The following is a 16,280-nucleotide window of genomic DNA, read 5'->3' as shown; positions in this document are numbered from 1 at the left end:
GCTTTTGTGTGGGATAGACAGTTGCATGCTAGCGACGCATATAGTAGTTTTGCGGTCGACGACGGGCGGTCGAGAATGGGGTTCAAAGTTAAATGCTTCTTTCAATTGTTTAGAAAAAATAATTTTATTTTATATAAAAGTCTTGTTTGCTTATTTTATGCAGCGTCCAATTTCAGCCAATAGTTCCTCTTATCAACAACGATGACTAAACCCTGCATGCAATGGCGTCAATAGTCCATGTCAGCTAGTTATTGCCGACGCCACATCAACTCGTTGATATTCAATTGTCCATCTGCCTATCGTTTGTTCATGTCTCAACCAAGTAACTCTCCCCTGGGTTCACGACTTATACTATCACATGACTCAAAAATATGGTGCTTATTAACAAAACAGGATACAATGTTAATTAAGATCCTTTTTTTTTTAAATGTCATCCTCCAATCGAAATACTGATAATGTTCGCTATCAATTCGATGTCAAGCATTTCAGAAATTTATAGACAAATGGGGGTTCGAATGTGTTACTGATGCACCTATTTCTCGGAAGATAATCTACTGGGCGGAACGATAAAATTACCGTCCTAGAAAAGGGGACATTATTCCATTTCTGTCTCTTAAGAGCGATGGAGCCTTCTATCCCATGCGAAAGTGACATAATGTTCACCCGAGCAAGATCGGAGATTCGCCGCTGTACAACTCATGCTCTCTACCGATCTAAGTTATGACAACAGGCCCATTTCCAGCACCGTCAATATACATCGCTAGATTGCCACAATTAACAGTAACGTGCCCAGAGTGATGAAAACAAAGTTTCCGGCCACAGTTATGGTCTTTGGTCTGGTGTCAAGTGAGGGCCACATCATACCACCTCATATCTTCGAAGTCAGCTTGAAAGTCGACACCAAAGTATACCTGGATGTGTTGAAGAGTGTGGTGATCACCTGGTGCAATCAAGTGGTCGCTGGCAGACCCTGAATGGCCGACCCACAAGTTCAAAAAGACCCCGACATGGCTTTAGAAGGAGTGTAATGACTTTGTATCCTTCTCTCACTGGCCCTCCTCCTCCTCCCCCGACCTGAACCTGCTGGGCTACTTCGTTTGGTCATACGTCAAGAACATCCCTAACATGACCTCCCACAACACCTAAAGCCAGCCTGATCATCACTATCCGCCGCATAATCGCAGAGCTCCCGCCAGCATTTGTGGAAAAGCATCCAGACCCGTATCGAGGCGGTGATTGAGTTGACGAATACAGATCCATTAGGCCACATTGAGTAGATGTCAGCTCTAATGCATAATAAAGTTTGACGTATTTTGTAGTTGTCATTATCAAAATATGTTTTTGGTGTAATAAATATTTAAAAAAAAATGGGAGTGAGGGAATAAAGCAGAGTCTTATGAAAAAAGACAAAGTGACAATAAATAAAAGGGAGACAAAATATAAAAGAGGAGGAAAACCAGACCCAAAAAGTATATTAATTTAGTCAAGTTTACTTGAAAGAAAGAAATGCTGAATTGCTTTTATTTCCCAAAGCAAGGGTTAACAATCAACCTCAATTATCAATTACAAAGATAAAAATAGAACATACAAAAAAAATATCTCTAATTGAGAGACTAATTCTGGAATTAATTCTATCAAATAGAACGAGAAAGTTAAATTTATCGTCCAAACGTGACAAATAAAACGGGAAAATATATGGTGTCCCTTTTAAATTGATCATATAAAAATAGTCTTACTTGATTTATAAAACCTGAAATAAAAGAAGCATACGAAAAGGGATCTTAAAAAATATTTTCCCCCTTTTTCTTGGTCCTTTTTATGAAAGGTACTTTCACAATCTTCTAGAACCTTCTGAGGTGACTGCTGGGATAGTTGTCGATGATGATGATGATGATGATGATGATGATGATGATGATGAGGCGGAGGAGGAGGATGAGGATGAGTAGGAGGAGGAAGATAGGGCATTCTACTTAACAAAGGCAAAAAGAAGGTCGAATCCCACCCTGCCTCCCTGCATGAGATTAAAAAATAAAATTCTTAAAAGTTACCTGAACTGAATTTTTCAATAAAAGTTTTAAAATAAAGCTGTAGTGTTGTTTTCTTTAGTGCGACACTTTTATCGTTTCAGCAGAATGGTGTCACTGCACAATCGAAAAAAAAATACAGTTCGATTCAAGAAGTTATATACTGGTATAAGGACGATACAGCACCAGTTGTGTTGTATCACAACTGCACCAGCCAATACGAACAGCTAATAGAAAGCCAAACCTCACCAGTATAAACTGGGCGTCCCTATCTGGGTAAAGCTCCCAAACTCTAGGTGTACAATTAGATTTAGCAATAGAAAATTAAATAAAATAAGAAATGGCTCCATTTTTCATTTCTGGATTACATAGATTTGTTGGTGTGAATTCCGATGTTAGTAAATAAGAGTTCAAGATTACCAGAAAATATAAACAACATATTCATATTATTCACGGGATTGTTGTAATACAAGAATTGGCAGAAGATGTTTTGCAAAATATATAAAAAGATGGCTTCAAAGTAAAAGATGTGCTGCAACTTAAATAATCACATGTTTTTGTTGGTTGGTTGTTTTTGTTTTACAGCATATCAACCTTTTTCAGGTTATTTAATGCCGAATCTAGTTATTTTGAGGAACGATTTTTAATGGAGTATATTTGTTTTTAAGTCGGATTCTATTTAACCCTAATCTTTGAATGCCAACCAATTATGCCACTAATCTTTGAATGCCAACCAATTATGCGACTAATCTTTGAATGCCAACCATTCGCTTTATTTGACAAAATTTAAATACAGCAGAAACATTTATCTAACACTCAGATATATTACTTAAAATTCAGTGGGATTACCTATTTAAAGAATTTGCCCAATTTAAAACATTAAAGATGATGAATTTATGAAGAGAATGATGCTTTTACTTACATGATCGTTGAGCTCTTCAAATAAAATAAGCGTCTTTTCGGGCGCCATTTTAATTTGTAATAATTTAACCAATGGTTTTATGGTTATTCCCTGTTGGAAAAAATGAAAGACGAATTAATCATGACAACAGTTTATTGTTGCATTCATAGCAACATAAATTAAAACTTAAATTTAAATAGCATATGAGTAAAAATAAATTTAAATGTAAATTAAAATAAGCTTTTGATAAATTTATCGCATATAATTTTTAAAGGAATGTGTTTCATAATATCGCCTCTTCAAAGGAAAATGAGAGAAAAAACTACTATGTATGACAGTGACCCTAATATCTGGTCTCCATCTCTTGCAGGTATTGATGGAATCTCTCTCCCTGTTCGTTACTCATTGAACCAAGATTCTTATGAAACCGATCCATATGTGAAAATAAGTAGCGTATCCTAGGTTTCTGAAAGTAGTCAACATATTGTTGACAAATTCTGCATAGTTTCTTGCCTTATTGTTGCCAAGAAAGTTCCTCACTACCAGAATAAAAACTTTCTACTCGTCCAGTTCCAGTTTATTCATTGAGCTTTCGAAATCTGGATCTCTGATGAGCTGCTGTATCTGAGGACCATCAAAGATGCCAGCTTTCAGCATCTCCATAGTCAATCTTGGAAAAGCCTGGCACAAATACATGAAGCAGGCGTCATCCTTGCCCAGAGTCTTGGTGAACTGCTTGATTAAGCCGAGCTTGATGTGTAGTGGTGTATTCTGTCTCTGTCCACCAGAGGGTTATTGATGATGTTCCTTACAAGGCAACAATTCCATATTTAAGAATTCAGGTGATCGCTCACCTCCCTCACAGTACAGGCCAATAAGTCTCCTGTGCGTCACGAGTAAGTTGCTGGAATCTGTGTTAAATAGAGAAGTAATCAACCATCTCAGCAAAAATAACCTTGTTAGTGACACGCAATATGGTTTCAGTTCTGCTAGATCTACAGTAGATGTGCTTACAATTATATCTCATAGGATTAGCGAATCTCTCGACGGAGGCTACCTTTCTAAGGCAAATTGCTCTTGACATATCAAAGGCCTTTGATAGGGTATGGCATAAAGGTTTACTTCACAAAATCTCTAGCTATGGTATAGCTGGAAATGTCTTCTCAATTATTAAATCATTTTTTTCTGATAGGTTCATAAGAGTAGTAGTTGAGGGGCAAAAATCAGAAGCTCACAGTATTAATGGTGGTGTCCCTCAGGGGTCCATCCTGGGCCCAACTCTTTTCCTGATCTACATTAATGATCTTCCAAATCACACCCTTACATCATTTGTAGACATTTATGCTGATAACACTACCATTTATGGTAGCACATCTAAGACAGTAAACGACCAAGTTCTCTCTGATTCTTTCTCCTCTGATCTTGAGCACGTGGTACAATGTGGAAAGAAGTGGCTGGTTACTTTTAATGCATCTAAAACCAAGCTTCACTCTTTACATCATCAACATTCTGATCCACATCTGGCATCAATTGAAATGAATGACTCTCGTCTTGGGGAGGCCTCATGTTTTGACAAGCTTCTGGGCTTGACCGTTACTCATGATCTTAAATGGAACACATACATTAAATCCGTTGCCAAGGCCGCTGGAAAAATTGGTGGGATCTTTCTATTGATCCAGTAGATATCTCACTGCTGATGCAATTCTTTATCTATATAAGAGCCAAGTACGTCCAAGGATGGAGTACTGTTGCCACATCTGGGTAGGAGCTGCTAGAAAGGACTTGTCCTGCCTTGATAGAGTTCAAAATAGACTTCATGGCCTTGTGGGGGATGTCCTTTTCTCTTCCCTGCAACCTCTTTCTCACAGAAGAGATGTTGCGAGTTTGTTTCTGCTTTATCATTATTTTCATGGCAATGCTCGGCTGAGCTCCATTCTATGGTCCCTCCTTGCCAAACTTTCACAAGAAACACCCGTCTAGCAGAAAACACTATCACTAATTTCGCCCACTCTTTATCTGTGCCTAAACCTAAACGTAGATTCCATGAGCAAAGCTTCTTTCTTAGAACTGCGCGCCTATGGAATTGTCTTCCGTTTTTCTGCTTTCCAGCTGACTACAATATGGTTATCTTCAAGTCTAACATAAACAAGTTTTTTATGAGCCGTTCCATATAAGTTAACAAATTTACCGAATATCCATTACTAACGGTTGCTATATATTGTCCAATTTCTACTGTACACTATTTAAGCCTTATCCTCGAGTGGCCTCTTGGCCTTGATAAGCGGTGATGCCTATGTAAAAAAAAAAAAAAAAAATTCCTCACACACAGGCCAGTCCGTCTTCATGTTATTCTGAGCATGGTGCTACACCATTTTTTGAAGATTTTGAGGTTTTGTGACTTATAAATGATCTCTTTTCAACATAATCACCCAGAACTATCAGACCTTTATACTTTTGTAATTAAAATAATCATTTCCAATTAAAACAATTATTCGATATGGCAAAAAACATGTAAAAAAAACATGTGGCCATAGATTATAAACTAAACTTGATTTAATAAAACCAATGTAATTTTTTGATTCAGTGCATCACATTCGTTCTAAACTACACTGAAAAATGCTGACAACAAATTTGTTGTTGACCAGTATTATTATTATTATTATTATTATTATTATTATTATTATTATTATTAGCAGCTCAGGCGTTTTCACACAGGTCATAATGGATTTCTCCTTGAGAACTTGTGGTGTTCCCTGGAAGCTGTGACAACAAGTCTCTCCAGATTTCCAGTACTCTTTACCACTTTCAATAACATTTGCAAATGAATTTGCATTATCGCAACAGCCGCTTACCATTGATTTCTCGCTAACAGCGGCCATTGGCCTCCACTAGAATTTTAGTGGCAATAAGCCTCCTAAAGTTCTCTTGGCAATTGTCCACCGGGAGTATGGTTAGTGCTCTCTCCTTGATCTTTCCATCCTCCACGACCCTTCTCGACTATTTGGCATCATTCTTGTTTTGTGAGAGGAGCGGTGATTAGGTAATGGGAGGAGATAGGAAGGAGATAGTGAGCTTATATGTATGCAGCTTCATTCTTCTTGGTTCCATGTAACGTTTCGTGTTTGGTCTCTGCAGCAACTTGTTTGGCCCGCGCATGTGGATCGTGTATTAGCATTGAAGGGGTTTTCTTAATATTTCAGCTGTTTTCATGATTGCTAATTGTTGTATCTTTCCAGCTATTCCTCGAATTCCAATTTCTCCCATTGTTTTTTCAAAGTTTTTCGGAATTGTTCCTAGTGCTCCTACTATTATAGGTACTATTTGGATTTTTTTTCATCATCCATATCCCTTTCAGTTTTGTGGCTAACTCTGTGTATTTGCTTCGTTTCTCCTTTTCTGTGACATTTATCCTGTCGTCAGCTAGAACAGCAAAGTTACTAATGTCTTTAGTTCATTTCCGGTCCTTATGAAACGTTTCAGATCGTCCATGTACATCAGGTAGTTCATTTTTTCCTCTGTGTTAGAGAACTTTTATCCAGCTTGGCACTTTCTCAGTATATTGTTCAGGGGCATCATGGCTATGATGAACAGTAGTGGTGATAGTGATTCTCCTTTGAAGATGCCTCTTTGTATATTAATTTCTGTTATGTGTTATCCATCAGGTGTCAGTTCCAGTCTCCATGTTCTCATTGCATTTTCAATCACCTTGATGATTCTGCTTGGTATTTTATACATTTTTAAACATTCTATTATACATGCTTGAGGGATCCTGTCGTACGCCTTTTTGCCATGGCTAAATTCTTTCTTCTTCTTTTTACCTTCTTTAGGATCTTTTGATCTATTATTATTATTATTATTATTATTATTATTATTATTATCCTAATTCAATAACTTGATGGGTATTTCTTCTAACCTTCACACCAATAATTTCCTGGGTAAGTTTGACACTGTTGTCCAAACTTCCAACTTCCAAACTTCTGTATATGCAACGCACCTTCTCTCAACTGCAAAAGCACTTCTGATCGAACTTATTTCTTCGAAATCCAACTTCAAAATGAACGTGCCCTCTAAAAAATCAACCCTCTTTTATCTCCAACCAGGAGCATCTCATCTGCATATCAGGTGGTAACATTGCAGGCATATAAAGAGATAAGGCAGACCCGTTGAATTATGCACACATGCTAGTTAGGTAAGTCACACGTTTCCCTACACTCCCCCTGATCTCATGATCACACACAGGGTAGGGGGTAGTCGTATTTGTCGGGTACTTCTTTGAAGAATCGGGGGAAGCACTTCCTCATTGCCATCTTCCTCATTACCACTGTTATTGCCACCAGTCTGTTCCATATGCGGTGTATCAAAATCAGGGCAAGGGGGCAGTATCCGTCTTTGTAGGGTACTCCTTCGAAGAATTGGAGGCATCACTTCCTCAGTTCCATCTTCCTCAGTATGTTCCATCATCCCCTCTCGTGGTGCTATCATGGAGGGTGGGCAGTATTCGTCTTCAATGAGGAACTGGTGGTATTACTTCCTTGTGTTCATCGTTCTCATCACTATTGCCACTAGTATGTTCCATAATTCCCTCATCTGGTTCTGTAGGTAGTGTTTCTATGCTCACCTGAAGGGATAGTAGGCGATCAGGATCATCCCTGAACTGTATGTGATCTTCCTCATTATCCTCAGAATCAGAAGAGGTATAACAGGGGTGGATATCTTTTACATGACGTGGTACACCATCAATCAACATGATCTGAGGACTTATGATTTTGTCTATTTTTCCTCTGCAAAATTTTACCCAAACATGGTCTACCACTTGATATAGTGTATTGACAACGCTAACCACTGATGGTGTGACATCAAATCCTTTTACACGCTGTTCATAGCGGTAAATCCCATTAGCTGGTACAGTTTCTGGTGTTGCATCGTCTTTTGGTGTCACATTATACCAGTATACAGCTTCTGGAATAGGACACTGTGTCCTGTCTGCCATTCTTTTCATTAAACCGCTCCGCTATACCGTTACCTTCAGGAAAATATGCACATCGGTAATACATTCTAATCCCTCAATCCTGCGTGAATTTCTGAAATTCTTGACATCAAAACGTAGTGGCGTTATCAGTCAGAATTTCAAGCAGGGCACCACGTTTAAAAAAGACAGTTCTCAACTGTTGTATAATGCTAGATGCATCCTGTCATGTCAACAGGTGCCATATCGTGAAATGTGTCGGGCCACAATCTGTCAAGCTCAAAAAATGCTGCCCTCATAATGCGTTACATCCATTCCTACTCGATACCAGTTATCCTCCACCTCAAGTTTCCCTTTTTGCCATTGGGACGGTGCCGAACCAATTCGCTGACACTCTTCACACGAGCATATAGCTGCCTTGATTGATGCTCTTGTAGTTGAAGGACACACTTTTCGGACAAAATATGTTATCCTCCGAAATCCAGGATGTCCACTCTGCTGATGTATTGTACGGATCTGGTCAGGTGTTAATTGATCTGTTACGGTCGCGCATGTCTGTTGTGGAGGATCAGATACCTGCCTCATTACATCAATCCACCTCTTTGGTACTCTAGTCAAGCTATCAGCCAAATTCTGCGATGAAACTAAGGTAATGTCCACCTGCAAGCTGTATTCGTCAGCTAGACACTTTATTATTGCCAGTCTCCTTCGTACTAACATCTCACTTGCAGTTCTAGTCTTAACTCGAGCCTTTATAGTCAAGGTGTCGGTCAACCAGTGGTAAACACACAACGAGTCAGTGTGGAGATGCACAACCTTAGCCTGTGATTGCAATGCAAGATTAAGCCCTTTTAACGTGGCATAAAGTTCTACCAAATTTATATGCTGGGCATCATTTTTCGGATGAAGCCAGCACGCATCTTCCACAATAACCCCCAATTGTTCCAACACGACACCTGTAGCAAGTGAACTTGCGTCAACCCATGCATTCAGTTCGTTTCCAGATACTTGCCACTCACCCTGGGCAGGGTCGTTTCTATGTACTCTGGACAACATTTCAGCCATCATTTGCTGGAGAGAATCATCATCCACCATGTCATCCCATCCTTTGGTTACTGCAGATACTCTTCTTTTTAACACTCCTGCTGCCGATCAGAGCCATCCACAGACAGATAGATGTCCTACTAATTTACCGCAAATAGAAAACACAATGCGTCTTGTCAATCAATACACTGGGTAACTCTGGAATCGCGCTTCCTCGCTTCCATCGCAAAGTATTGCCCTCCTCCCAGACCTCGACCTCTAGGCCTAACCCGGGCACCCCATCCTTTAGGCGCTTAGGGTCTTTGCTTATTAACCCAAACGATTCCAGTTTTATTCGAACCACATCTGCAGACATTATATCCTCATTAACGTAGATGTCATCAATGTAAGCTGAAGCAGCTTTTGCTGTGGTCTTATCCAGCATCAAAACAGTTTTAATAATAATTGTCATTATTAAAGGTGCTACATTTATGCCAAAACCTAAACATGTCAAACAATATCGTTTTCCCTTGATTATCACTGTCTGAGATGGCCATAATGACTCATGGACACGTATCTGCAGGTAGGCTCTCTTCAAATCCAGCAGTGCTACATTACTCCCTTTCTGACGCCACTCTTTTAGTTTAGCAGCGCACATATCTGCGTTTCCAGTGAAAGCATCAACATGTTGATTCAATTCTCGGTAATCCATTACAGGCTGAATTTTGTCTTTAGTAGGTTGTTCAACAGCCATGAGCAGAATGAATCCTTTGGGTGGTCCCATACGTTCCTGTATTAACCATCCGTTATCAATTCACATCTGAAGTTCTTCTTCATATGCGGCCCTTATTCTTCATGGAAACTGCATACTCTGGAATGGTGTTGCACAGCCGATCTGATGCCTGGCTCATAGTTCATTTCAACTTTGCAGTCCACGCCTTTTCGTTGTCGTCAAACATAGCACAGAAGTCCTTTTCTTCAATAGACATGGCTGCACAAACTTCTTTCCCTTCTCCAAGCATTACACCTCCAGTCGCTGTGATTATGACGCCTCCTAGTGCATCAATTCCAATCAACATGTCATAGCCAAGGTGTTTTTCTTGCATCACCAGAATGTCAACTTTGGCTGTGTCATTCTTCTCAGTACAGATTGTGACTGTCCCTTCGCCACAACATGCTCGGGACAAGCCATTGATCGTCATAATACCGACTGGTTGCTCCCGTCACATCTGACAGTGATGTGCACTAACTATAGACCGAGAACACCCCATGTCTATGAGTGCTGAACACTGCACATTGTCAATTTTAATGCCAATGACCGGTAATCCTGTGTTTATTGGTTGGCAAGGGGTAAGGGTGGCGATAGTACCTTGCCCCCAACGTCGTTTCCCAAAGAGTTGCGAGATATGTGCCCAAACTTATTGCAGCAATAGCATTGTACTGTTCTCTGTGCTCGTGGATATACACAGCTCCTATCGCTCCGGCAGTCCTTAGCAAAATGATTGCATTTTGCTAAGGACTGCCGGAGTGATAGGAGGTGTGTGTATCATTTATAGCACACTGGGCCTACACGCTTATTACTACCTGAGAGAGAATCTACGTTGCCTCCATGCGGTTCGACTGCTGCATGTCGAATACTAGCTGCTGCTGCAATTGGCTCCTGTTCCTTACAGATGTTTTGAGCTCGGGCTAATAACTCGTCTGTTGTCAATTCATCAATTCGTAACGATGCCTGCAACAGTTTGCTGATCTCCTCAGGTAAGCCTACTAAAAAGGCACAGCTTAATATTTTGTCGTTGACCCCACCAAATGGTACCGATAACTTTCATAGGTCGGTTAAGTACACATCAACCGTTTCCTTGGGGTTAAGTTGCCAGCTCGTGAACTGTTGCCATGCAACAAACGGATCTGTACCAAACGCTGTATACAGGCTATGCTTGATTTCATCCCAAGTCTGGTTCATCCCCGAGTTACTGGTAGACTGCATAGGCCTCTCTGGTTAACCTCAGAGGAATGACTGTGGCTGGTTCTTTAATTCTGCACAGTTTACAGATCTTCTCAGCCTTTTCAACCCATTCGATGACAGACGGTCCAGTGGTAGATCCGTCAAACTCAGGTATCAAGCAAAAGTCGAATCTGTCCATTTTCTGCCTTCCGAGTCATCGCACACCGAGAGCCGAAATAGCTTATAACTCAATAACTTGATGGGTATTTCTTCTGCCCTTCACACCAATAATTTCCTGGGTAAGTTTGACACTGTTGTCCAAACTTCCAACTTCCAAACTTCTGTATATGCAACGCACCTTCTCTCAACTGCAAACGCACTTCTGCTACTTCAACTTATTTCTTCGAAATCCAACTTCAAAATGAACGTGCCCTCTAAAAAATCAACCCTCTTTTATCTCCAACCAGGAGCATCTCATCTGCATATCAGGTGGTAACATTGCAGGCATATAAAGAGATAAGGCAGTCATTTTTGTTTCTTTCTTCTTCATTCATTTCGTTCCACGACCGACCCGTTGAATTATGCACATATGCTAGTTAGGTAAGTCACGCGTTTCCCTACAATCATCATCATCATCATCATCATCATCATCATCATCATTATTATTATTATTATTATTATTACTATTAAACATCACTGGTGACAGAGACACAGTACGGATGTCTAGAGGTCAAGGGTGCTACTCATTAGATGCTTTATCTGATATTCACTTTTTTTAACCCGTATTTCTGCCCAACCAATTTACCAAGTTATTTGTTCTCTCATCCCCTCCACGATCTTCTTTAAATATCGACATATTTTATTCGGTCAACATTTACCGCATTTGACATTAAACATTACAACTTAGGCCAATTGTAATGTTTATTGCCATTCTTTCTTTATTGAGTGTTGATTGAGAAAACAATAATAGAAATTGATTCGAAATCTGACCTGAATAAAAACTGTGAAGATGACCACTGACAAAGTTGTTGTTATGAAAAGGTTACGGAGAGGGTATTTGGCTGGATCTAAGGTCGCCACGAGTGAAAAACAAACAGCACCACGAAGACCACCGTAACTCTGAGAAAAGAAAAAAAAAGAAGAAAACATGTTACCTATTGAAATATATTATGGCAAAAGTTAATTGGACGGGAAACCATCTCTATATTAACTAGATTACTCATTGAGTAATTTTAAATTTATCAATGAGCGAGGTAGCTTAGAGATTTTTCTGTGTAGTAGAACAGAGCAGATCTTTAAAAGAGAGACTATGTTTGAACGCAAACCGATATAACAGTGCCACACAAAAGTATTGAATACATTACATTTTTCTTCATGACTTTAATTAGGGTTCAAGATTTTACCTAAAATTTGTTCAGTATATTCCTATTATATTCTAAATTATATTTGATGTAGTAATTACAAAATGAAAGTTTAGGAAGTGTATATTTAAGGAAAAATATAAATTAACAAACGAAAAAGTATTGGATACACTTTTACAAAATTCTTTTTCTGAAATATATTTAAATGACGTTTGCTTAGTGTGTTGCAATAATGCAAATGAGTTATCACTGACCAATCAGAGAGCTTTATATTAAAATAATTTTATAAAATTCTTCCAGTTTGGGCTCACTCCTTCAAAGTCAACCAGTTCATTTATAAAAATGCCTAAAACTAAAGAGTTGTCAATAGACATTCGTCAAAAAATAATTGATAAGCACAAAGAAGGAAAAGGGTATCGAATAATACCAAGGGAACTTAATTTACCGCTTAATAGAGTTGGAAACGTTATTAGAAAGTTAAAAACCCTGGTGAAGCTGCCGCAAATCTTCCAAGATGTGGTCGGCCAGGGAAATTAAACGAAAAAAATCAAGGTGGATAAGCAGAAAGGTAAAAAAACAAAAAAAACATTTCTTACTCGTGGTGAAATTAAAACCGACCTCAGAGAAGCTGAGATTAATGTGAGCAAGGATACAACCAGTAAAGTTCTAAATTGTGCAGGTTTTGTATCAAGGTCCCCCCCCCAAAAAAAGTTCCATTATTGAGGCATGTTAAAACAACCCCAAGAATTTTGGAACAAGGTCATCTGGTCAGACGAAACGAAAATCGAAATCTTTGGAAGAAACACAACACGTGTATGGCGTAAAAATGGCACCGTCTATGACAAAAAGAATATCATTCCTACGGTAAAGTTTGGCGGTGGTTTGATTATAATATGGGGGTATTTTTCACCCAAAGTTACTGGTGAACTAGAAATCATCAATGGTAGAATGAATGGACGTATGTACAGGGAGATTTTGGAGAAAAAAACCCTCCAGAATTCTACTTATTTGTTGGGACATAACAGCAATTTCGTGTTTCAGCAGGACAATGATCCCAAGCATACTGCCAAAATTACCAAAGAATGGCTTAGAAATAACGGAATGAACGTTCTTCTTTGGCCCAGTCAGTCTCCAGATTGAAAATTTGTGGAAAATATTGAAGATCAATATTCACAAGAGGAATCCTCAAAATATTCAACAACTGGAACAAAGCAGAATGGCGCAAAATACCTGCATATCTTTGCAAAAAGCATGTATGCAACTAGAGAAAGCGATTGGAAGCTGTTGAACGCAATAAAGGCTATGCAATCAAATATTAAATCAATGCATCCAATACTTTTGCGTTAGTTGATTTATATTTTTTCTTTAATATAAATTTCTAAACTTAAATTTTGTAATTACTACCCCAAATATTAGTTAGAATAGTAATAGGAATATACTGACCAAATTTTAGGTAAAATGTAATGAGGAAAATGTAATGTATCCAATACTTTTGCGTGGCACTATATATATATATATATATATATATATATATATATATATATATATATATATATATATATATGTATGTGTGTGTGTGTGTGTGTATCTCTTGGTTTTTTAGTTTTTAAAAAACTAAAAAACCACCGAACCGATTGCTTCGACATGTTGGTATAGTATTTGCAGTGTACTCATGCATGTTTTTATATATCTCTTTTTAATCATAACATTATACTTAATTTTTATTCAATAAATTAGGTGATTTTATTTGTAACTATGTAGTCATTTTTTTTATTTGGCGAAATATTAGCATCACCGCCTGCCGTCACGTGACATCACTACAGGGAACTTTTTACCTCGCTTCATAATGTGTTTACAATATGGGTAAATTTTAAATGGATAACATTTAATCACGTGATTATTGAAAATGTAATCATGTGATTGAAATTTAATTTAAATTAACCACATGTGGTCGCTTTCCTGTCAAATATTCTTCCAAAATGTCGACATTTCCAATGTGAACGGTGAGTTGGACTTATGTAAAAAAAAAAAAAAAAATACCAAAAAAAAAAAAATACCAAAAAAAAAATACCAAATTGACTTTTTCGTTTAAAATTAAATTATTTCATTTTAGTTAATACAATTTTATTTTCATAAATTAAAAATAAAGTACAATTGTTGAATGTTATTCTTTCGACCACATCCGTTTTTTAGGGGTACAATAAAAAACGATCAAAACGGAACGAAATTTAAATTTCCGTTTCATTTTTACAACAATCCAAACACAGCCCATACTCCGCAAGTTTAACCCTAGGGTATAAACATCTAGATCTACTTAAGTTATATTAGAAATTGAGCGACCCCTACAAATCTGGTAGCTGCTTGACATATTGAAAAAAAAGGCGGACGTTAGCAAGATTGTCCGCTTTCTAAATTCCATAAGTTTAACTTTCAAAAAACCTTTTTCCTATTAATATCATCGATTGCATGCTTAAGTTTTAGACTATTAAAAATTTTTGAAAAAACAGTTTCTTATAACTTTACACGTGGGGGTTCATTTTTCAATTATAATGTTGTACTAAATTGAATACGAAATTTATTGAAAACTGAACTCTCACGTGAAGGTATAAAAAATGTTCTTTTAAATCTTTTTATAATCTGTAACGTAAATCTGTAATAACAGGAAAAAAGTTTAAAAAAAGTGAAAATTGTGGAATTTAGAGAGGGAACAATTTCGCCCCCCCCTCAAAAAAATCGAAAAAAAAACTCTCTTAACCATACGGGCAATAATTTGATTTGTGTTTCCACTAAGGGGGATATATTTAGTAGAACTTTGTACCCTTTAAAAATATTTAATTATTGAATTGTTTGTATTTTGGTTAAATTTGGTAGTTTGCAATCGCTGATAATCCACTCAAAAAATTGAGAAAAAAAGATGGAATCAGAAAGAATGGTACTCTTGCAGAATTTTACCCGAATCCTCAGGATGGATAGGGCTAGACCGGTAATTACTGGATTAAGCCGAGCGTTCTTCCAATGTTGAAACAATAAATCGACATTTTTTTTACATAATTAATGGGGGTGTTGATAAAAATAATTTGTACATTTTCTTGAAAAAAATTTCTGTTCTTTCACCTAACAATTTACAGTTTTCGTAAAAGCATTAATCTTTTCTCATAATAAACAATTCTATTTGCGAAGAGAAACGTTTACTGCCAATTTTCTTGAAAAAAATGTAAGTTTCTTTGGAAAGAAATTTTCGTCGAACAATTTACGGTAAAAAAATCAATTTTTTTATAAATAAACACTACAAAATACCTACAGGCACTAGTGTTTCATCCTTTCGGGAATCTTCAGTGCAGTGATTCGAACTCGGCAACACGAGACATCTCTGGCTCGATTAGCAAATACCGTATCCATTCTGCTACCATTAACCGCGTGAAATAACGTTGAATTTAAACATTTTAATTTTAAATGTTCTTTACGTCAGTCAGACAGTGATCTAATCGTTATACGATGATCTATGCATAAGAGCTAAATTGACCGACTTTAATTCAACTGAAAGTGCTCAACGATAAGAAACGAATTTCTTAAAGGGGCTGTCATAATTATTTTTTTTACAATAATAATTAAATACCTACAGACACTAGTGTTTCATCCTTTCGGGAATCTTTAGTGCAGGATGTCACGATTAACACCAGTCGAACGATTCGAACTCTCTCTCTCTCTCTCTCTCTCTCTCTCTCTCTCTCTCTCTCTCTCTCTCTGTATATATATATATATATATATATATATATATATATATATATATTCAGTAAATTCGCAGTAGGTTTTCTTATTAATTGTATTTCTATTTTTTCCGGTTTGTTTGTTTTGAAATTCGTCTGCATCTGTTACTTTTGCTTGGCTTCTCCGGTGACTGCCGGTCAAGCCCGAATCATAATAGACGAAAAATCCCGATGATCTGGGTCAAATTATGCAAAAGTACAAAAACCTCATATGAGGTCTTCATTGTACAGATCTGCCGATAAAAAGGGAGCGTCTTCATTATAGTGGTGAAATCGGCAAGCCGAAAAGTTGA

General features: G+C 37.6%; 1 protein-coding gene across 6 annotated transcripts in view; it reads right to left on the bottom strand.

The window, feature by feature from the left end:
* The window catches only part of LOC145287834 (Na(+)/H(+) exchanger beta-like), a 1,099,100-nt gene that overhangs the window by 107,928 nt on the left and 974,892 nt on the right, over positions 1-16,280 (bottom strand). For all 6 annotated transcript variants that reach the window (XM_080135700.1, XM_080135702.1, XM_080135704.1 and 3 more), the window contains 2 exons: positions 11,850-11,978; positions 2,947-3,036 (listed from right to left, as the gene is read on the bottom strand). In XM_080135700.1, coding sequence (XP_079991826.1) covers positions 2,947-3,036; positions 11,850-11,978 — 219 coding nt within the window. The remainder of the gene's footprint in view (positions 1-2,946; positions 3,037-11,849; positions 11,979-16,280) is intronic.

The sequence above is a fragment of the Euprymna scolopes genome, chromosome 11 (assembly GCF_053919585.1).
Source record: "Euprymna scolopes isolate OS-2025 chromosome 11, ASM5391958v1, whole genome shotgun sequence".
In the NCBI taxonomy this organism is placed as follows: domain Eukaryota; kingdom Metazoa; phylum Mollusca; class Cephalopoda; order Sepiida; family Sepiolidae; genus Euprymna; species Euprymna scolopes.
Note: the sequence above shows the minus strand (reverse complement) of the source record. Positions and strands in the feature narration are given on the sequence as shown.